Source organism: Aptenodytes patagonicus, chromosome 6 (genome assembly GCF_965638725.1).
Source record: "Aptenodytes patagonicus chromosome 6, bAptPat1.pri.cur, whole genome shotgun sequence".
Classification (NCBI taxonomy): domain Eukaryota; kingdom Metazoa; phylum Chordata; class Aves; order Sphenisciformes; family Spheniscidae; genus Aptenodytes; species Aptenodytes patagonicus.
Genome location: NC_134954.1, coordinates 10,144,033 through 10,168,103, shown reverse-complemented (window position 1 = coordinate 10,168,103; position 24,071 = coordinate 10,144,033). Strand labels below are relative to the sequence as shown.

The following is a 24,071-nucleotide window of genomic DNA, read 5'->3' as shown; positions in this document are numbered from 1 at the left end:
TTACTCCAGTGTTTGACAGATTGGCCAAGTCTTGAACCCCATGGGGTTGGGTGCTCTAAAATGCTTGTGTGAAGGACTTTCAAGAACTCCCCGATAGGAAAAGCACTGCAGTCCTCTTGAAACTTGCAGGAGGTAGTGAAGAATAATAGGTCTTTGGTATCTAAACCCACTCGCTACTTTGAAATCCCACATAGAGAACTATGCATTTTGCAAATCCGTCCCAGCATATACTCAAAGGCAAGAGAGGACAGTAGGAGAGGGAGAAAATAGAGCCTTTGATGTTCTCTGATATATTCTCATCTCTCTGGGCTGGCAACCTGCTTCATTAAGTTGAGCTATAGTATGTGGAAAGGAGCAAATGCTAGACTGAGATTCAAAACCTACTGGAGGTTAGGATTCTGCCTCCCTGGAAGACAGATGGTCCAGGCAGAGGATATAGCATTCTCTCAGACCTACCTGGGAAATTGCTTTCCAGTCCAGTAAAAAGCCAAGCCTCCTCTCCCTCACAAAAAACCCCAACACACGCACACACACATTTTCCTCATAATGCAGGAAGAACAAGATGGATACTTTTCAAAATGTTTTTTTAATTAAAACCAAAAAAAGGAGCACACACCAGAGCTTGACATGGGCTAGCGAAACTGCTGGTCATCGGGACGTTGAACTGGCATGAGGAAGGCTGTGTTTCTGCATAACTCAGGAGCACCAGCACGGGCGCCGGGACTCCCAGGAAAGTACTCTGCCTGCCAGGCTACTGCTGCTTTGTGCTGAGCAGATCTCTCTCATGTGGTGATGGGAAACTTCATCCTGGAGCCCAGACTCTTTTTCCAACAGACAAGACAGAAGTCCCGGAGACTGGGGAAAAGACCATTTCAACGAATCTGCATTTTCCAAGCACTTCTGGAGAGGATTCCCAGTCGGTTCTCCTGCCTCCCCCGGCAGGTTACACAGGTTTAAATGGAGACTCATCTTTGGCAATAGCCACACTGGTAGGAGCCAGTTCTGCTTCTGCTGAAGTCAAGACATGTCCTTCCCCGGCCCATAACCGCAGCTGCATCGGGGCTCACGATCACTAGCCAATTGTGCTTTAAAGTTAAATCCTCATCCACTCCATCTAGCCAGCAACTTCCGAGAGCTTCTTCAGGCTCATGTAAGTGTGTACCTGTAAATTCAGGTAAATGTGAACATCTTGGCTACAGCAATGGGGTGAAGCTTTCAAATATGCCCAAGAGATGGAGGAGCCAAAGTTTCGTTTTAAGACATGACTTGGGCACTAGATCAGGTATCGAAACCTCCCTGCCATCTAATAAAGCAGTTTCCAAAGCTGCTGGTGTGTTGCTCCACCAGCCTGGTTTCGTTACCAGAAAGGCTGGGCTAAAAAAGTGACACATTTTTCATACACAATTTTTATCTGTTAGAATTTACTAGATATGCACCTCATTTGTCTGTCAAATATTTAAAAAATACTTCAACCTGCTCTAATAACCACATTTTAAAACATGCATCAAGTTTGGATCAGAACAGCTTCTCTGGGATAATCAGTAAGCCCAAATTGCTGATTTAAGGCCTAAATATCAGTCACTGGCCAGCCAGCCACAAAAAGTCACTCTATCCTTGAACTCTTGGAATTATTTTTGGCTCAGACTAACCCTTGTTACCATACATCTTACCCTACACACAAAAGGAAAGCGTATGTGTTTTTCAAGGCTACTGTTGCACCACAAGTTTACATACAAACACAACTTCTGCAAACATGAGACCAAAGTAAGATCTCATATGCCCCAGGGTAAGTCAGAAAGTCCACAGGAGTCAAGGGAATGGTAACTGCCGTAAAGGATCAGGCCTAATACATGCATTACAGAAGCAAGGTAGCTCCTTTGCTCGAGGTCTGGCTGATTCACTTTGCACATACCACTGCTTTAGCATCACATCCTTATCTAATGGTAAACCTGTTTCAACAACATGCAATACATATTAATGCAATATGCACTGCAACACACAATACGCATCCAAAGAAATATGCCAATGCAAAAATCTGACTTCTCACACATAGCAGGGCTAACAAGGAAGAGCCTTTTACAAAAGACAATCAAGAAATCACCTGAAACCATGAGACCCGAGGGGCCTCAAGCAATCTGCAATACTGAGACCTAATAACAGATGCTAATTCATGAAAGAAACACAAACAGTGGGACTGAGGTAATGGCAGAGATTTCATTAGTGCAATTAACATTTATAATGGTATGTTCTTTAATAGAATTTAAATAAGGCTTTGAATAATTACACACACTAAAACTAACATTCCATAACCTTATTCCGCATGGAAAAGCAGCAGAAACAACCCTCTGGACTGTACAAGGTCCAATTATGAACAATTACATTCAAAAAGTAGATCAAAACAGAAACAACTCTTTCCCCCAAAAGCTGCATCATCATCTCTGAAGTCAGCTTTCTCCCCTAATGTGAGAAGTGTGAAGAACAGATGAGCTGGGCTTCAGCCCAGTACACTTGGCCTCGTCAAATTACCACTAGTGCTTTCCAACCCAGAGTCTCTCCTCATTTGTTTAGGGTGATGGAAGCTCATGGAAAAAGAAGTGAATTTCTAAAGCAACGGAAGGTGAGTTCTCCCTTCCCCAGGCCCAACAATGTACATAAATTATGGAAGCTTGAAAAAAAAAAATCTACATTACACTGTGGCATGTGTGTTTACGGTGCATGTTCTCCTTTAGAAACTACTCACAGACAATGGGGCTGGGTAGGTGAAAAAAATCAAAGCAGCATATGAAATAGTAATATACTGTTTCAAAATCTGCACTGTCCTGCAGAACCAGGAATTATAATTTATTCAGGTTGTTCTCAACAGATCCAATCTACGCTGGATATGTAAAAAACAAGAGACTAAGTCATCAGGGAAAACCAAACAAAAAAACCTGCACATTGCAAGAGTTTTTAAAAACAAAGCAAAAGAAAAAAATCCCAAGAAACATTGACGAAAGCTCAGAAAAATTTATCATCAATTCTGAAGTGGGGCCTTGTGACATCATCTGGGTTAATGAAGACGGAGATGGACTTCCCGGGGTTCTCAGTCACTAGCTGTTGCAACTTTTTGGCTAATCGGTCATCAGGCTGGTTGGTGTCCCCTCCATCTGATTGCGGGGAGGGAATGCTGGTGGTGCTGCCCCGCCGTTGGAGCTCTAGTGTTAGCCGGTTGGCTGCTTTGACATGTTCGATGGCAGTTCGAAGGTGTTCGGCAGGGTCCGAGCGGACTGAGGACAGCTTCCGCGCATGCAGCATGACGGTTTCTTCAGAGAGATGCTCCAGCATGTTGCACTGGGGGATGAAATAGTTAGGGCACATCTTGTTGACCAAGCAGTGCTGGAGATCATCAATGAGACCCAGGAGGAAATGGGCTGCGTAATCCTCCTGGGCCAAGTAGTTGGCTGGTAGCCTGTCGCAAGCCCACAGCATCATGCTCCGCAAGTGATACGGACTAATGGCTTTGGGGCGGGACAGCAATTTGATGATGATAGCTTTGCAGGCCTGATAGGCTTGCATGAGGCTGCTGGAGATGCACTTTTTCAGCTGCACTTCACTTCTGGCAAATGACAGCCTCCATTCATTGTCCTTCTTCCCCTTGTAGGAACATGCAGGCACTAAGTAAAACCCACTTATGACTTCCTCCTCTGTGATCTTCCCATCCCAGAAGTGGTTCTCCATCAGCCAGCTCTGGGCCACAGCTGGCCAACCTTTGAAGGACACCACAGGGACAATGTCGTACAGCATGCGGCTGCTGCCCACTCCCAGAATGATGGATATGATAGTCCCATTCTTTTCTACCTTCTCCACCTTTGGCATCCCTCGCTGAGGCTTTTTCTGGATCTCGGAGAGGACAATGCTAATGGAGTCATAGAACCAGTCTGCGACTTTTGTCGGAGAGAAGAAATAATTGGTAGCTCCATTGATATGGTCCACGATTGTGCAGCAGTCCTTCCATTTGCTGATAGTTCCTTCATCAAACAGACGCAGGCTCAGCCAGGAATGGCACAAAGCTGAGTGGCGCATGTCCAGCGTGACTGGTTGGTTGCGGTCATGCAGCTTCAGTGCGGGCACAAGCAGGGTGAAGTCCATGTCATAGTCTGTGCCCCGTGCATAAACATTCAGCTCATCAAGATCAATGTCCACCACACCTTCCCGCACACCACCTGAAAGCAGCAGGTACTCGTTGGCTACAGGCAGCTTCTGGTCAAGTTTCTGAACCATGCCTGCAAAAGAGAGAAGGAGAAGTCCTTTCAAGAGAAGGCAAACAGATCTGGGATACAGAATTTAACCAGGATTAAACCCCATCCCATGCCCAGCAGGAAAAAAAGCAACCAGAGGTATCCATCAACGTGTAACACAAACTTATATCAGGCCCAGCACTCAGCCAACCTTTAGTCCCACCTGACTCAGGGCAGGGCCTTTCCTGCACTCCTGGGAATGGGTGAAGTCCATCCTAAATATCATACTGGGAGCAAGGAAAAAAGCAGAAGCCTCTGGTGAAACACAGCAAAGCTAATTCCAGGACTAAATTTAACTTCTTGAACACCTCCTAAACCAGTTTTTCACCATATTGTTGCTCATTTCCATGGTATCCAAATGCTTCCCCGACACTTCAAAAAGAAAAGAGAAAATTAATTGACTCACTGTTCTTATTTTCTCTCTGGTATAAGAAAACAGCTGGACTGGCATCAAGGGGCTAGTTTGTGCGTGAGTGAATGAATAGCTACAAATGTTAGTTCAAGCAGGTCTGATTTTACAATTTGCTTTACATTTACTGGTGAACAATGCAACATGAATGAAGGCAATATGTCCCTCCTCTTATGGGGGAATGGAGACAGGTTAAACTACCAGGCAATTACAGAAGCCAGCTCTGAAATTGGTTCTTCAACCTATAATGACGGTACCATGCCATAAAATATCTGATCAGCACCCCAGAACACAGACATGAAGACAGATTTCTATTTTCATCATCAAAACTAGACACTTCCCTTCACCCTGCACTGCCCGCAGCAGTTGCCCAAAGACAGTTTTTCACTGTGTATTCTATAAATACCACTATCCTTTGTTCACAGAACGCGAACAGCAGACTGAAAGAGACTCCACACAGTAGCTGAGATACTAGCATCTCATTCCATGTTCAAATTAGGCTTAAAATTGAGCTCTGCACTTCGACTGCTCTGCAGTCTGCTTCCGCTCTCTGGGCTGTTTCACTCCTGGTGTTCGTCTTGTGGTTAAATGCTCTTGATTCCTTCCCAGGCTCAGTTCAGACAACACACCCGGGCCACGAGGGAACTAAGGCAAATGACTCTGAATGGAGAAGCTGAATCTCTTATAAACACTGCAAAAGGGATACATCATTGTTTCTTACAAGCACAAATATACTAGTTTTTGTTGGCATGTGTTACTCTACCTTTCGAGAGGTACTACAGTTTGTTTACATCAAGAGTGGTCAAATGGAGACCTTCCATTACGAGGTAGCCGGTCTTAGGGAGACATCAGTGGGAATAACTAGCCAGAGGCATGACGAGGTGAGCCAGAGAGCTCCAATCACACTGTCAGACCAGGAACCACAGACAGATACATTAGGAGTGTTTCTTTACTGAAATGCTATCACAAATGATCAGCACCAGAGTCCGAGCACCCATTCTGGCATAGCCCCAGGTACTGCAGAGCCTTTCCTTAGTTAATGCATCCCCATGGGATCACAGATACTGCCTGAACTGAGTGGGTCTCCCTAGCAGAGTGCAGCAGCAGCAGCAGCACCCTAAGGCGCTGAGTGCTGCACTAGCCTGAGTGGCACTGCAGTGCTTTCGGGGCGACTGACCTGTCCTTTCCTGCATGCTAGGACAGGGGCAAGGAAAGACTATCTGCACCCACACAGGTAAGCCATGACCGGAGCAAAATCTAAAGCTATGCTGACACTGATTCCTTGGAAGAGCCAAGGAGACTGTAGGAAAAGGCCTGTGTGTGACGGGGAATGCGTCTTGGGGCAATGTTCAGGGTAACTGTGCAACCCCTCATGTGAAATTCCTTGTTAAATACACTTTACCTGTTTTATTGCTTCCAAGAGCACTGGACCCAGTCCATTTTGCTGCACTGATCTGGGATGATTTTCCTGCCAGGAAGGCAAGGACATAACCCCTTCCATTTCATGCAGTTCCAGAGGCTGCAAGAAAAGGAAATAGCTCTGGAGGAGGGCTAGGAAACTCTTCCCGCTAATTCCTGAGCTAATCCCATTCTGCGATCTTGCCACACGCTGCCCCATTCATCCTTAAAGGGTAATAACCAAGAAAAGCTTCTGTCAACCTCAAAGACATTTTCTGAGGCTTAGATACACAGTGAGCTGCGTTACACTGATCTATGGAGTAGCAAAGCCTTGCACAGGCTTCTCTATCCCTGAGGCCAAGTAAGCGGCAGTCACTCCTTCGTCGCACCCAGAAGAAGGGGATTTCTAATGGGTACCTAAGTTCACGTGACTTCTGGAGACAGTACTGACACACTGCTTCCAAGTACTTGCACACCCGTGCAAGCAGCCTCGGTGCTTTACACCCCAGTTGTAAGCTGAGTCCAAGACCCATGGAGTAGAGTCTGGGTCAATCACATCATAGGGACAGGGAGCAGCTGCTTTTCTCTGAGCATACAAGTCAGTACCGACCCTTGCTGTGGGGCAGCACAGCTATTCAGGATACGTAGGGTCCTGATGGTCCATCCTGCCTCTACACTGACCCAAAATTTTCCACTCAGGACTGTGATCTGCAGCATCTGCCATGCAGATCTGCAGATCTTCCTGAGAGAGGCAGAGAGAATGTAACTATCCTACAGAAGAAACTGTTCAAACCTATAGAATTCAATAAAGGATGTATTTTTCCAAATATTTTTAAACTTGAAGGATGAAAAATGTCCTGTGAAGTTCTGCAGTGTGCCCTTTGCACTAAAACTTCTATCCTATGGTACAGCCAGAGCCTTTGACTGAAAAAGAAAATCATATGATTTTTCTAAAAGGTAAGATTCTCTACTGTGGGATGAGTTGCTCTCCTTGGCCTGAAGAGATCCTCTGTCCTTATGTGGGAGCAACAGAGTTGACAGTCTGACCCCATTCAGTCAACAGCAAGTGGGACTCAAGCCCTGCTTTCTAAATGCCCCATGCTCATCTGCCTGGAAAGTAACAGTGAACGTGTACGATTAACCTCCAAAGCCAGATGAGAGCAGGATGTCTCCTGCAATGTTAGTTCTACACCATTTTACAGCACTCCTGCTTTCACTAACACAAAGCAAAGCTTGTACTGGGCAAAGCAGCACAGCCTCCTCTATTGCCAGAGGGGTTACAAAATGCCAGCTAGCAAAGAGGAGGCTTCTGCTTGGAAAACATTTCAGGAAGAACCGTCTCGTAGAGTCAGAGGCACAGCTCTCCAAGCACTGTCATGTAGGTACTCCCACAGAAGAGAGACTTTTTCTTCCCTGTAGCAGAGAAAGAAAAAGAGAACACCAATTTCAAGCATCCTTGCAATAGGAAATGCTTTCTGCCCACAGAACACTCTTTACACTTCCTCTAGAAAGAAAACGTTTTGTGTGCTCACCATTACGTCTAGTTTGCAAGGCTGAAGACTCCTGAAAGGGAAAGGTGCCTATAAGTCACTTGTTCTTCCCCCTCCAGAACTCTAGACCTACCAGCAGAGGAGGAATATAAAAAAATAATCAGGCAATGGCTACAGGAAATGATCCAATATATCATCAATATCTCTCTACCTGGCTGGCTACAGAGTTTAAATCCAAACCCTTGAGCTCTGCCTGGCACAGAATTTCCCCTTCAAGGCCTGGACCAGCAACATCTGGAGCTCTGCCACAGAGGTACAGAAGGAATTTTTGCTAACAGATCATAGCAGCATTGCTGATCCAATGTAACCTGTGGAGCAGGGGGTTGAGATGAGGTCCCCTTGAGGAAAATATATTTAGAATAGGCATAGAGTGTTCTATAAATAGTTGAGATGGTCAAATTCAGGATTCACTAAGGCTTTAGGGGTTTGCAATGTGTTCAAACTGCCCCCCTTATTCATAAATCTATTTGAAATGTGAAGGGATTTCAAGGAATCCCATTAGCCAACATTGTATGGCATACACGACCCTGGCACAAAGCTTTCATCCCAAGTTTCAACAGCCCAAACACAAGCTGAGAGAACCATGTGTACATACAACAGAAGCAGGCACTCCAGCTCAGCAAGCATGTAAGTGCAAATACAAAGAAGAAAAATATCAAGATTGGTACTTGACCCAAGTACTTAAGATAATAGGACCAGTGGGCCATTTAAGTTCTCTTCTTTCCATCTCAGTAACAGGACCATGTGGGAGGAGGAGGGAATAAGGTTTACAGATAACCTTGTGAAATTTGTAGAAGCCCTGTGGAGTTGTCTGTGAAGACCAATCCCAGAACTTGTAGGGTCAAACACAAAAAAATTTATTTTAGCTGAAGGACCAGCTTTCATGGCATCAAAGTAGGTTCATTGATATTTAAGAAGTCTCTTGCTGCTACCAGGCAAAACACATAATTTGCAGTCATATCTTGTGTGACATTTTCTTTTGAAAAGGTTGTTTGCTGAAGCTGGTATTTTGCTAAGTAAGACATTGGTGTTCATCTAAAGCACCTTAAAGAAGTTCTGTTTTCCTAGCTGTGTAACTAGTTTAAGACCTTCCCAAGCTATAAAACTTGACATCGTAACAGGTAAGTATGCTTACAAGCATGAGAAAAGCAGGGAACGTAAGAATTAGGAACAGCACCTGTAGGCCAAGCTTGCTGGTTAGTTTACTAAACAGTCAGTTCAGAGTAACACAGATGAGCAAATGAGTTCTACAAGCAGAATTTCATTCCATTGTTGTTCCTTCAGTGGCAGGAAAATAGGATTTATTTCTACTCCAAGCACTGTGATACAAGGAGAATAAAGACAGAGAAAAGAGATTTTACTTTTGCATAACACCTCTATTTGGGATACATCCTCGAATGAACTGGGACTCTGATGCACATGACACAGAGACTATTCTTCCCATTAAAAAAAAAAGCAATGCAAAGATGCTCTCCATCCATTACAGAATTTCAGATGAACTGATTTCTCGACCATTGTAGTGCATGCTGGGATATGCTGCTATTTCATGACCAGCTTTGTGTAAATAAGGAGGAACCTACAGACTTGTCTTTGAAGAAACTGACCACAAGAAAAAATTACACAAAAACTTACTTCTAATATATGCATTTCCTAATTTGGGGTTCCTTCTTGAAGCTTTCCTTCCTGATGCCTTAGATATGTAACCATTGCCACCAAAAGAAAATGTGAGCAAAGAAAAATGCCATCCTGTTAGTCTAACCTGCTGTCATCAAACTGAATGGGGTGATGTTCAGGGCAGTCACTGAATTAAGGGACACTTCTGCTGCATGGGAAGTAGAGAGAGGTCAAAAGAGCAGTGGGGTGCTCAGAAAGGCTCCACAAAGGAGGATTTGCAGAACCTTGCATGCAGAAGCGTATCACGGGAGTTCTTCTGGGAGCCAAGCCAGACCCAGGCACTAGCTCTGCACTGTTCCTCTTCTCCAGCTTAGACCCCAGTGTCTGCAGTAGCAAACGCCTTGCTCACGTTCCACACCAGCCTGCTGGGGAGGAGACAGCGCACACAGTGCACAGCTTTGATTTTCTTCCTTGACCCCTGCATCACCCACTCCTCCTGCACAGCCTGCAAGGCTCCCTGTAAGCTGCTGGAACTGTGAGTTACTGTAACACCCCTGTCCTTGCAGACTTTCTGTGCCAGGAAGAATTTGCAAGCTGGCTCAGAAAGCTAATGTGGTCCCTCACAAATCATCTTCAACTTCTTAAGATCACCAATGTATTCTACACATCATCAGCACAGGAGGCAAGCAAGAGGCTACTAAACCATAAAGATACCATGGCCAGGCTGCTGAAGACCTTTAGGGGTGTCGTGGTTTAACTTCAGCCGGCAACTAAGCCCCACGCAGCCGCTCGCTCACTCCCCCCCGGTGGGATGGGGGAGAATCAGAAGGGTGAAAGTGAGAAAACTCGTGGGTTGAGATAAAGACAGTTTAATAGGTAAAGCAAAAGCCGCACATGCAAGCAAAGCAAAACAAGGAATTCATTCACTCCTTCCCATGGGCAGGCAGGTGTTCAGCCATCTCCAGGAAAGCAGGGCTCCATCACGCGTAACGGTTACTTGGGAAGACAAATGCCATCACTCCGAACGTCCCCCCCCTTCCTTCTTCTTCCCCTCAGCTTTATACGCTGAGCATGACGTCATATGGTGTGGAATGTCCCTTTGGCCAGTTTGGGTCAGCTGTCCTGGCTGTGCCCCCTCCCAGCTTCTTGTGCACCTCCAGCCTTCTCAGTCGGCAGAGCATGGGAAGCTGAAAAGTCCTTGACTAGTGTAAACACGACCTAGCAACAACTAAAACATGGGTGTGTTATCAACATTGTTCTCACCCTAAATCCAAAACACAGCACTGTACCAGCTACTAGGAAGGAAATTAACTCTATCCCTGCCAAAACCAGGACAAGGGGCATGATGATCCCCAGACATATGTAAACGATGCAACAAGCTTATCTGTGGGGTATACAGCCAGGAGCTTGCTCCTTCTCTCCAGAAGGAAATGACCCCAGATTAATGGCAAGGGGCTGGCTGCAGCCCGCAGGCAGCTGTGCAGTGCAATTCAGCAAGTAAAAGTGATGTTAGCTGCTGGTCCTCATTACCAAGCTTCTCTGCTCACCTCTTGACTTTGTCATCTAATCTGATTTGAGAAGCAGCACAAGTCTGTGTAACATCAGCTGTTAAAAATAGCTGCAGCACAGAATAAACATGCCTGGTACCTGCCCTTCAGCCCCACACTGGAGTTCAGAAGATGCCAGAGTACCCTCTCCAACCCTGCTCAAAGACCCAAAGCACTGTGGGTTCAGCCTAGGGACAGAGTGCTGTCTGTGATCAGAAGAACTGAGACACTGATGCTTTACACACTTCAACACGTGCACATGGACAGAAGGGAGGGAAAGGAGAACTGGACAAAATTAGAATTGTCCTTCTCCCCGCTCCTCTCTCTCTCTCACACACCAGAAGAAAGCCTACAGAATTAAAATTGAGATTTTCTCTAGAGAAATCCAACACTTGAGCTGGCATTCTCATTGATATCTTCTTTCCCCTGTTCCTTCTTACCTTGCAGGTAACTTAATCTCCACAAAACAAGAGGTTTGGATGCTCATTTCCTCAATCAATAGCAATGATGTGGTGTTTTGGCACTGATCATTGGCTGACCTTGCATTTAAAGTGTGCCCTCTCCAAACCATTAGCTTGTGCTCTAGCAGAAGTCTCCTGTTACTTGTGGTCAGTCTTGCACAGACCTGACTATTATCTTAAGCAACATTTTTTAGTAATCATATTGAAAGAAAGTGAGCATCATGCCGCTGCTATTGCACCCCCAGCCCCTGGGAAGAAACATAGGTACACACCCCTTATAAAAGAAATCAGAAAGTCCCCACTGACATCAATAGGGCTGTATGTTTTAAATTCCTCCATAGACCCATCCGAGGCCCTGGGGCAAATGAACTCCCATGCAGGGAAGCTCTCCAGAGGGTTCCAGGAAGCAATCACGTCTCTGAGGAGACCAGAAATGCCGGGAATTGCTTTTGATTCAACAGATCTGATTTGCCCTCATTGGTTCAGCCCTTCCAGCAAGAAGCAGCACTGAGCCCTCGTAGGGAAGCTTGCCCTGTGGCACTGCATGCCCCAGCTCCAGGCATGTTTTCTGGGATATGCAGAAATGGGTCACTGGGAAACTAACTGCACTTTGCAGGGATGCAGAGCCTGAGCCCAGGATCTAAGACAAGCTGAGCCCACCCAGGTTTGCAGGGAGCTGACATACCTGCCGTCAAAGGCAGGGATAGTGCCCATTCATCTCACCAGGGTGGCCAAAAAACACTATGCTGGGTGTATGCCCCCCTCATGCCCCCTGGCAGCCTAGGGAGAAGACATATAGAAGGGTTCTTCCTTGTCTTGGTGATCTGTTCTATAGGGAAGGCTAGGGATCACCCACATATACCACTGCCTCCCTCCTTTCTACTGCTTAATCCTTCCACAGGACACAGCATAGTCAGGGCTCTTGAGTTTTCCTCCTAGTTCTACCCAGTTTGATGCATAACCTTGGGCATGCCTTTTTTTCTACTGTATAAAATCATTACCCTCCTGTAAACCCCCAAAGCTAAGGAAGTTTGACCTCCTGCATGCTCAGGAAGTGCTTGGAATTGCTCAGACAGCACTAACCACACACCAGATGTTATTAGCAGAGAACCAATTTGTAAGCTCATGATAAATCTTAGGATCCTCTGCTTTGGCCAGGCAATTCTTACCCTTGACTGCTAAAAGAAATACATGAAACCCCAGGCTAGTCAAAAAACAAAAAGCTTTTGACATTTTTCGTAAAGACACTAGACAGGCACTCTGTGGTTCCTTGACAATTCTGCTGCAAACAGCAGATCCTGCAAAAGACGAATGTTGCTCAAAGGAATGATCCCTGCAGAGGTCTCCCAGCTATGCCTGAGTGACGTGTGTTGAATTTCAGGGGCTTCTTTAAGACAGGATGGGAGGCCAGCTCTGATGCAGCTGGGTTACACTGATTCTTCTGTTTCCTTTGGTAATTGCAAATCTATTTATGAGCAGCACAAGTTTTTGTTACGCAGAAGAACTGAGAGAGTCAGCTCTTTAGGAGAGTCTTTAGTTACAAAGCACATTTGGAGAGGACTGTTGGCGGAAGCAGGCAGGGGGTGGGAGAGGAGTGGGGAGACTGAACCGTGTGATACCAGTTTAGTCAAATATGGGAGGCAAGTGAAGGAAGCTGCTCTTTGCAGGCTGATACACCAGTGTCCTACTGATTCTGCTCCTTTTAGAAATCTTGTGATATGGTGACAGAACACACTGCAGGGACCCAGCACCCCCTTGTAAAAAAATCAGCTTCTTTCTCCAAAGCCTTCTTTAAAAACAATCTTAAAAGTAGTGTCCCAGTTTTTTTTCCAGTTCCCATGTGCTCTGGTGGAAGGCACCCAGCTAGTTGAAATCCTGTATGCCAATGCAGAGAGGTATTTCATGGTGCAAGGGGAAAAAAGGAAAAAAAAAACCAAAGAAAAAGCCCAGATTCAAAGGGTGTGCCTGTACAGCAAAAGGCAGTGCTGTCACAAACACCCAAACCCACCCCGGCACCAAAACCAGCAGTGGTGGTAGTGCAGTGACCTGCTTGGCTGAAATACTCAGGTCTCGGAGACCACAGTATCAGGGCTAGACTGCTTCCAGAGCAGAAACTGGCACTTTCAGAGGGAGGCCCTACATCGCTGTACAACTCTGCTGTGGATAGTGAAGAGCCTAAGAGTCACCTTCCAAACTGATGTCGGGTTTCCAGCCTGCCAGTCTGCTTATCCAATGGACTTACTCCAGAGTCGTATTAGCCAAACTAAGAGTGTCTGAAAGCTGAAAGCCTACAAAGAATATGAAGTGCAAGTCAAGGAGGCGCTCTAGGGTCTGAAGAATATGTGTGATGAGGTCTGACAGCAGCTGACAAGCAGAACAGAAGGAAGAAGGGGCAGAAAGTGTGCTTGTAAGAACAGCTTGCTGCTACACCCTGCTTAACACCGTACACTGTGTCCATACGGTGTCCATATTTTTAAGTGTGTGTAACACATAAAATTCCCTTTGGAAATGGCACAAGATGCCATTTATCCTGGAACTGCAATCCCAGAGATAAAATCTGTCAGGGGACAGATAGCTTTATCAATTCCACCCTCTGGGATAGAGAGCACACATTTGGCAAGGGCTACACGGGGTCTAGATGGGCCATTTCTGCCACACCTTTACGGACCACTGCTAAGTATTCAGCAAGGTATTACATTGAGGGAGACTCACCAGGACTCCTCTCTTGGATCTGCTTACAAGGTAATAACAGTGGGCACAAACAAGGTCAAGCTTCTTGAGTGCAAACGTGCAGCTTCTTGCAGGAGAGGCTGTTCTGCCCTTGTTTTCCTAGTCCCTTCACTGTTACTGTGCTCTTTACAAGAGCATAACAACCTCAGTGAGGTACAAACACACGTCCATCTATCATAGCATCCTGTCTCAGGCAACTGCTGCTGACTGCTTTCAGGGGAAGAGTATAAGAGCAAGGAAAGTACAGCATAATAACTTTCCCTCTGCAACCTCCAAGCAGTCTCTGGATTTGTGATTTCCCAAACCAGAGGGAGTATTTGCAGCTTTGTCTTTAACAGCACTGATTGACTTATCTGCTGGGAATGTTTCTCATTGCTTTCTAAATCATTTATATTTTGGTATAGTCAGTGCCTTGCAGCACCGTGTTTCACAAAGTACATGTTGTGTCAAAAAGTATTTCCTTTTGCTGGCTTGCTAGGAAATGAAGAAATTCACCTAACCATGGCACCTTCCACAGATCACTCAAGACTTTACATGGCTTAGTCAGTCATCTTTCTTCCACATTGAAAAGAACAACTTCTTTAAGTTTTGTATACCCGATTGTCCTTCTCAGTACTTGTGGGCCCTAGTACTGCTACACCCTAGGTGAAATGAGGTGGTCAACACTGCATGTCGCATAAAAAGATGACTTCTGTGTGGATGTCTTCACAGTCCTCTTGGAAATACCTCGGAATTTAGCAGCCTTGCTTGCTAAATTAGCCCCACTCCAATGCTGGTTTGCTCAATGTAATGGAGTCTTCCTCCCCAAAATTTAATTTCACCTTCAGGATATTCTCCCCAAAGAAGCCAACACCAATCCCACCACTTTACAAAGGGCGTTGATGACACTGGAAAAGAACAGTGGAAATAGGACAGGGGAAGGTTTTGGAGGCTGCACAGGAGAAAAAAATCCTCAGCCACCCTCAAGCTCTCATCCCAATCTGACTAGTCAGCACCAGGTGCCTCTCGCAGAAGACACATGGCAGCTCTCCAGCGATGAGCAAAGCCGTTCCCTTCCAGACCTGGGAACGCATTCTCCTCTCACTCCAAGTCAGCCAGAGAGGCACGTGTACGTGTCGGGCAGAACTTGACTCCAAGGTTGCAAAAGCACTTTGGGCTCCTCTGGGATGGTTTTCAGTTCTTAGTTACTGTCTAGTATCTGTTTACCTGTCCTGAAAGGGCTAAGTTGCTACACCACTTTACGTTCAGGTGCCAGCCAAAGGGCTATGCCCAGAGGAATGCCACCACACCCTCACATCCTGTAAATAACACAAGAGCCTCAATCATAAATGCCCTTTGAGTTGTTCTGTCAAGCTTCCTGCTTACAGTTATCCAACATGCCGGAAATTCTCTCCCCAGCTGCTTAACCACCGGCTTGTTTTCTGTTCCTGTAGCAGAGTTGTTTTCTATAAAGACAAGTCACAGCCAGAGCAAATCACAGCACTATTCCTTATGAACTGGGCCTGAACCAACACTGCCCATCCTCAGTGCCTGCCTGTTCTGTAATAACAGCTCCACCTCGCTGCAGAGCGGCAGATTTGTCCTTGACTCAAAAATTCTCCACTAAATCATCCAGCAAAGCTAAGGAGTATACATGGCAACAGCCATCAGATGGTTGATGGATAACCACAGATGTAATTCGATCTGATGTTCTTGATTTTCCCTTAAAATCCATCGAACTTGGCTCCTGGGGTCAATGACATGATCAGAATGGCATCCCCTTCAATCACTTTCATTCTCTTCATCTACCAATCACTAAATCTATTTAGCTTCTTACCATGGGACAGGTCAGAAAAAGGGAGAATGAAGGACAATTCCAAGAAACCAGCCAAGCCCCAAAAGAGTGCTGGACACAGGGGAAATCCGTTCTCTGAGTGCAGAAGGAAAGCAGGTGTCTTCAGAAGCCTTTCTGAGGCATCTGGTGGAGAAGAAAACATGAAGCGAATCCTCTCTCCAGCCCCCAGAATTCATTGGACTCTATCCATACAGCCCTGGCCTGGCCCCTTTGACAGATCCTACATCCAAACATTGGGGGAAGCCAAGATAGATAGGCCAAATATGGCCGAGACACCCAATGTGAGAACCACAATATCATTTTTCTCTGTCCTTGCAGACAAGCATGGATTGGACTAGCAAGATGAGGCAGTGAATGCAGATCCTTGGTCAGAAAGTGCTGAAATCAAAAAGGCTTAAACAATACAACCGTGTCTGAGATCGTGAAGCTAAGAGCAAGCTTTCCTGCAGTACAGATCCTGTCAAGGATCTCTTGGCCCTTTGCATGGGACTCTCATCCCATTTTGCCTGTTCTGCTCACTCAGGAGAAATTCCACGAGACCAGCCCCACATCTGTTGCAAAGCCTTTTTATGCTTACCTGGCATGAAACAGAGCCTACAGACACATTTGTTTAGAGCAGGCCTGGTGACCTCTCAGCTCATCAGGATGATAGTTACATTGTGAGGTGAAGGAGAGAAGAGAAAGCAAAATTGTTGCTGATCAAATATAAAATTCACAAAGTATGTTCCAGGAAGCGATTCTCTCCAATAGCCTAGTCCCAAAGTCCTTTGTCATCTAAAATTCTAGTGGAATATGGACATAAGCAAGATTTGGGTCCAGAGAACTGTCAGAAACTTATGCAAAAGACCTCATGGAGTAGGATCTCTAAGTACTCTTGTAATGGAAAGCTGATGTCAATCAAAGCTCATTCTTCAAATCTTATCTCCTGTCAGGGCTGCTTCACCCTGGTGACTCTGAAAAGCTCAGGGGAGCAGGTTCCCATTCACCCATCCCCCCAAGTTTTAGGAGGCAGTGTCCCCAACCCAAACATCCATGAAGTAAGAGACAGGCCATGAAATCATAGCAGTATATTCAAGTTGCATTTTCTCCAGGCATTTTTGCAAGGAGGACAGAGGAAAGAAAGCTACTTTTGAAAATTCAAACCCAATAACGTAGTAAGTTCAGTTAGTTCACTTACCTTTCCCCTGAAAATGTGAGAACTAGAAGTGCTCTGTTTACACTCTGCTTTATTTAATAGAGAACTTCACATCACTCCAGTAATAAGCCTTGAGGAAAACCACAGTATACCGGTAATTTTGTCCCAGCAGGTCTGTTGCATTTGAAGTTTCTCTCAAAAATTAAACTACCTTCTTTATTGTCTTACACAGTGCATAATCTTGAATTTTAATCCTACAAATTCCCTAATATATCTGTAGCAATAATGAAAAATGCTAAAAAGCTTTGTTCACAAGTGCTGATGAAGCAGTTAGGCTTAGAAGAGGCAGGTACATGGAGAATACAGACCCTTCAAATGAATTCAGTAATTAGAAATCTCATCTATATTTTATAGATGTTGCTGTGAAAACACTTTGTAAAATTTCCTGGTGGATGCTCAGCTCCTGCAGGGCTTGCCATCCCTTGCATGAAAACACTTCCCAGCACAACAGGAATGGGTATTGTTTGAATACAGTCCTGCTACACTGAAAGCAACGACTAACACTGTCCTCACTAGTTTCCCACTGACAGCTGGCCCCCCGCCCTGCGATTAATGGACAAACAAAGAAGATTACAGACCTCCTAAATTTGCTAACACAGTCTATAGAATTAATTGCACAAGGTAGAAGTGGGAATATGAGGGCGTGAGCTGGCCCTTTAACAAAGATGTTCGTCCTTGAAGTCAGCCAAAGCTTATGTACAGCTCATGCCCAGAAGACGTCTGAGCACAATCCTACTTATTTGTCCCTGGCTGCACTTGGGGAAGGGGCCGGCAGAGGCAGAGAAATACTGATTTGTAGCTGAAGCCAATCAGCAACAAAGCACAAGTTGTATACTGAGCTGCACTGCCTTTCTGGCTGGGGTTCTTCTACTTGTGCCCATGTAGACTTACCTTGTATGACTGGCTTGGCCCAGACCTGAGGCCCCAGCGAGCTCTTCTGCCCAAATACATGCTGCTCTGCTCTCCCTGGCTCACAAAACAACCCACCAGGAGTGTTGCCATCAGGCAAAAAGACCTCTCAGATTTGCTTCCCCACCGGGGATGGAAGGTGTGATGCTGAATGGGGTTTGGGGCACTTCCAATCTAAGCTCAGACATCAGCCAGCCCTTATCCACAGGCCATAGGCCAGAGAAGGGCAAAAGCATGCCGATTCCCAAAGAGGCAACATTTGCTTGTGCTCTGACGTGTCATTGGCATTCTCTGCCTATAGATAGGGGCACCACTAGGAAGACCCTGTAAAGTAGAGTTGGTTGCTAAACCACAACTCCCTGCCCCAAATTATATTCTAAGTACTCAGAAATTAAGCAAGAAATATTCCACAGAACTTTGGGTTTGAGGAAGAAGCACCATTATATCCCTTCCCAGAAAGATGGCTTATGAAATCATGATGCTACTAAAACATCTCTTTGCTTTCCTGAACTTAGGACATTCTACTTTGCTGCTTGTTCTTTAGATCATAATACTGAGCTTCAAATCGTATTTCAAACTTTACTGCCAGTTACCCAGCCACCTTAACAAGAAGACAGAAAACATTCTCCCTTGCTATGGGCATGTTCATTGTCCTCCCGTGCATGAGATCCCCACAGAAGTTGTGAAAAACTCCAGCAAAACTGGTACCTGCAATCATCTCTTCTGACAGCAGATGGCACAAATGCATCAGTGTGTCTAGGCTGCAGAGCTCAGCAGGCCCATGGGATTCGTCAGCAGAGAGAAAAAGAACCGTTCAAAACAAAAGGCGATAAAGAGTTTTCACACTGCAGCATGGGCAAGGGAAGAAGGCACATGCAGGCATACAAATATCCTTCCCCACCACCCGCTAGGGTTTACAGCGAAGAGGAAGCCAGCCCTGACACAATTATTGCTATGAGAGGAAAGAGACCTCCAGTACCAGGCTATCTTCTATCAAACCAGATTTGGTACGTAATTTTCATCTAGTGTATGTCCGAAGTCCTCTGATAGTATACAACATACAGGGTGGGAGCGAGACGCAAGTTTAAGAGGGGATAAGCCAGAAAACAGACACCAAACCTGTCTACAAATCCTATTTAATGCCAGATTTCCAGCTTGTGACAACTGAAGGGAAAGGCCAGCATTTTGTCCAAGCCATCTGTACAGGGCTCCTTTTGTGTCATTTCTCTTTGAGTATTTACGCCACTTTACACAGCAGCATAACTGAGCAGGCAGGGTGCATCATGGCTTCAAAGCAGAACAATTGCTGTTTATAGAAGCACTGTTAAGAATTTATTGCTAATGCATTTTAATTAGTTATGAAAAGAGCAGTGCTCTGAATGAATCACTGCAGGTAAATTTAGTTTGAAATGTAGATTTCCTATTTCTTCACTGAAAAGCAAGCAAACTCACAGCGAGCACACACCTGCGCACAGGCAGAGGAGCAGTTCCTATGTTCAATGGAAGCAGGTACTTCGGTTTAAGGACAGAGCCCTCCAGTGATTCGGGCTAAAGGTGAAGGTGAAATCAATGCCTAACTAATCAGTTTCCCTTATTTATTTTCATCCTCAGAACAGAGTGAATACAACAAAAGTAATCTAGGAGCATTCAAAATTAAATGCAAAGGGGGTCATCTGGGAATGCACATACATCCATGCTATATATTTGAAAAGCAGGACTGGGATTTTGGAGCTGTTTCAGGGCAATAAAAGGAGAGTCTACCCAGAGATGAGGGAGGGGAAGAAAGCATTCAGAAAAAGAAAAAAACAAAACAGTGTTCTTGTGAAGTGGTATTCGCATGTTTTAATCCAGTGTATAACATTTCTGAACTAAATAAATTTAAAATGGACCTAAACAGCAGAGACATTTGGAAGCCAAAACTAGCTTCTTACTCAAAGAAATTTTATTCCGATTTTGTCAGTGTGACTCCTCAGAGATTCAAGATGCAGACCCTCTGCTGTGAGCAATGTGCTGTAGAATGGGTAGGAGGTTACAGCATGACTCCACCAGTAGTACTGAGATCCATCAAACTGATCGTGTGTCAGCTGAGTTATGGGCAAGCAAAGGAACAAGTCCAGAGTGGTTAGTGGGTGCACTTAATGCAGTCTTAGATGTGTGTGCTCTAACACAGACAGTTGTGAACATCTGGCAATACACAACACATCTGGGATGAGGGAGCATGAAAGGAACAAAGCCAAGTATCCTTTGAGTTTACAGAAATAGCAAAGTAGCTACCACAAGCAATGTGTTAGTAACGCTGCCACCGCACGCACGCACTATAGCACCGTGCCAAGGAACAGCAATCAGCTCTCAGGGGATGCTGGGTATCTCCTACAAACACTTCTGAAGCTGCATTTAAATAGGTATAGTCACACCCACACCTTATGTGTAAGCCAGCAGAAACCTTAATGGATGACACAAACACATATTTCTCATTAGCAGACGTACTCCAGAACACTTCCCACCCTGGCAACGCCACTCAGAAGCTCTCATGGGAGATACTGCTGGGATACCTCTCTTGCTGGCTCAAGACAAACATATCCAGAAGCAACCCACCAGCGAGCCCATTTCAAGCTCCAGAACTGGTTTCCAGGTATTGGAACATAACCCCTGGACAGCACTCCATATGGCATAGGTTCGCTGATGCTCCAGGGCAGGATGCAGGGTGTCTTGTCATGTTCTTGTTCCCCCCAACCCATCCTCAGTCAGGAGTCTGGAAATCAGGGAGGTGGATGGATAACTCTGAATCTCCATACCCATTTTCCCATTCCACCCCAGTTAAAAGGAAAGGGGTGGTGTGTAGGGCTGTCTGCCCAGCCCCAGCAGTCAGACAGTGTGAGGGGCAGATCACTTGTTGCAAGGGGGCTGGGTGGAGGGATAGGTTACAGACCACAGGAGGAAATCCTCTCCTTTGGGGAAGTCAGGGTAGCAGGGACGATAAAGGTCCTGAGGACAGGCACACATCCGCAAAATAGCAGGGGAACCAGAAGTGAATGTGGCAAACAGCTCTCACATCGCCACAAAGCTTGCAGATTCCCCGAGGGGCAACTGTTGAATCCAATAGAGAGTGGTCTGGGTTTAAAGCAAAATTGTGGCAGTTCAGAAGACACACATGGGTTTTAAGCATTGAACAGCAACACTCACTAGCTCCCTGACTTTGTTGCTCGCTTTACCAAGGATAAGATGAGCTGGGCACGCAACAGAGAGGAGACAGAGACTCTGCAATTCAGAGTCATGCTTTTGAAAGCTCACAGTATTTCAGCTCAGAGGCCTGAGACCGGAGTTTGTGTAACAGAAGAAACATATGTGGAAACAAGTGAAGCACAGACTGCTTAAGGCAGGGAGGAAATGCAGGAATTGGGCTTCAGGGGAGCTTGTGTTGCTAAAGAGCAATCGCTTGATTGCATGAAGGACAAATGCTGGGAGATGGCTGGCTCTCTCGCCTGCTTGAGATGCTCAGCACATAAACAGCCCTGGTTTAGTGAGCCCCCAAACCACAGCTGCATTCCCTACACCAATGGCTTAAGTGACAGCAGCCTCTCACTTACTTCCCCCTCTGCTCAGCTGAGCCGACCTGAATACGTGGCCATCATGCAAGTCCTGTATCCCTTGCAAGTCAAAGCAGTCTTCCTGCTTTTCCCAACATGCCAGCTAGATCAGAGGCTGCTCTGCCAACCCTTGTGTTCAAAACCTGCAACAGGAACTCATGTATGGACTTGGCCCATGGAAACATGGAAGGAACACGGGGTTCATTGCTATCTTTGCCCCCAGGCTACAAGCTGCCAGACTCTTTCTAGACTTCCTTCCCCTGCTCAGAAACAAAGCTGGGATTCTCACAGCATCATCATCTGGCTCCAGAAGCTGGAGCTTTAATGAGAGCAGAAAATTTAACATCACTCGATTAAAAACAGAAACAAAAAATGCAATTATGAGCTGGCACCATTGCAAGGCACTCAACTGGTATTTTGCCCCCTGCACTGGAGAATGGCAGGGGCATGCCACAACTGCTAGAGACTTGCACTGGCTCAGGTGTAAACCACCTTGGCCCCTGACTGCTCAGGGCAGAGTTGGTGTGTGATGGTGGAGAGCCAGCCCCTCTGCTGCCATGATGGCGGCATGGCATGCCAGCAGCCTCCAGGGTAACAGAGGAAGACATTTTTTACCTCTTCTCCGTTGCTTCAAAGTCTGTCTCCACACACCATCCCACTGACAGTCCTATGGTCACTCGTGCGCACCCTGCACCTGTGTCACACACACACACACCGTCTGGGCGAGGGCTGGGACAGCCAGCCACACACTGCAGGCTGCATGCATGCTACTTCCCCTGTTTTACTGTCTTTTAAAAGCTGTTAAGTTGAAGAGGAGAGAAAAAGAATCAATAGATAGAGAAGTTGCAATCTCTTTTGAGAATCTGAAGAGCCTGGCTTTCAGCTATTTTCAGCAAATTAGCGTGGGACTCTTACACACTTACTTCTGCTCTCTGTGAGGTGAAAGCAGGACCACCGCCAGCTCTGTGACTCACACAAACGCAGGGAAGCAAACATAAAACAAGCCACCTGCTTGCTCTTTCCCAGGGCTTATTCACACCCTTCATAACTATTTGATCTGCCTGCTCCAGCTCATCCCAAGTTGCAGAATGAGAACAAGCAGGGCTGGGGCTGGCCTTAGACAGTTCTCGCACAGAATTGCTGGCAGAGTTTGAGCCAGATCTCAAACTTCCCAGTGAACAGAGAGAGGAAAATGGAGACCTGTCTGCACTTTTGAGACAGTAGCTATCAACAGCCCCTGCCAGCTGGGCAGTAATGACTGTTATGTTTTGTTACAAACCATTTTTGGCTATGACATAGAAGATCCATTCTCATCCATCGTCTCCAGGTACCAACTAACAGACACCTACAGACCTGTGCCTCCCAAAGCCTCTAAATCCTGAGCCATAGGCAAGTGTTTATATTGCATTCAGGTCTTGGCACTAAGCAAAGATGTGCTGGAGGTGCTTGACAAGTGTTCGATACTCAGCATTTGGCCATATTGCCAATTCTTACTTGTCTTCTGCATCTGTCTTTTTGCTGAAGACCCCAGTTTCTGGAGTCCTAAAACGGGGCAAAAGTCCCAGCTTAAATTTATGAAAAGAAATGAGCAATTCCTATCCATCACAGCTGCAAATAACCAAAAATACCCTGAAGGAGATGACACTCAGAAAGACTCAAAAAGCTGAAGAAAACAGAACAGACATAAAATTACACCAAGAGTTTTTATTTTTAGAGTCCAACTCATAGCTTCTGAGTGCCTCAAGTTTAGCAAACCAGCTCACTGCTCTTCCCTCCGAGGTTCCCCTTGGACGGCTGGCATCAGCTCTCTCTACAGCCTCTCTCTATGTCTCTCTCTCTCTAAAACCAACTGGGCCTCATATAGGGAGGTGGAGAGGTGGTACTGCTAGGAAAGGGATAGAAGGATCCCATGTATTGTTCCCTGGGACAGTGATGTCCTGGGAAAATACTCCAAAAAGGGATCTGCCTGCAGCCCTAGGGATGGCAAGGGCAGGACAGATTCTTCCCAGGGCAGAGAGCTTCCTTCTCTGGAGGGCAGGGATACAGTACATCTTTTCCCAGCACCTAATGGTCCCTGCCTCGCTGTGATCTAGGTGCCCACTTTCACACCAGGAACTCTGCTGGATTTTCTAATATCCCTTCACACATCTTCCACCCAGCCAAACTCTCTGCAGACTCAAAGCAAAACAGCAGCAACATACACTTGTACTGGAGGAGTTAGAAATTCCACAGAGAGCAGAAGCGAAAGGCTCTATTACAGGGACCACTGCCTGTCTGCCTGCCAGGTCCTGCACTGCAGCACAATTTGGGTGCCTCTGCCAGGGACAGTAGCAAGTGGCTTCCAGGGGCCTGGAGAGCCCTCACTTGCTCACCAGCTTTACTGCTGGGTTCCTTGCTCGCTTCCCTGCTCAGCATGAGTCAATCATTCCCACCAGAGTGCCCCGCTTGCCCCACTGGGGCATCCAGGAAGAAGCATTCAGACAGGGCAGAGTGCTGTGACTTGGTGCAAAGGGGGATGAAAATGCAAGTTGTGCTCAGCAGTTACTCTAAGGCAACACAC

At 46.0% G+C, this 24,071-nt stretch overlaps 1 protein-coding gene across 1 annotated transcript in view; it reads right to left on the bottom strand.

Annotated features, from left to right (window-relative positions):
* Window positions 1–567: 567 nt before the first annotated feature.
* MB21D2 (Mab-21 domain containing 2) overlaps window positions 568–24,071 on the bottom strand; it is a 62,560-nt gene continuing 39,056 nt past the window's right edge. Inside the window, exon 2 of the mRNA XM_076341079.1 lies at window positions 568–4,262. Coding sequence (XP_076197194.1) covers window positions 2,998–4,262 — 1,265 coding nt within the window. The 3' untranslated portion in view covers window positions 568–2,997. The remainder of the gene's footprint in view (window positions 4,263–24,071) is intronic.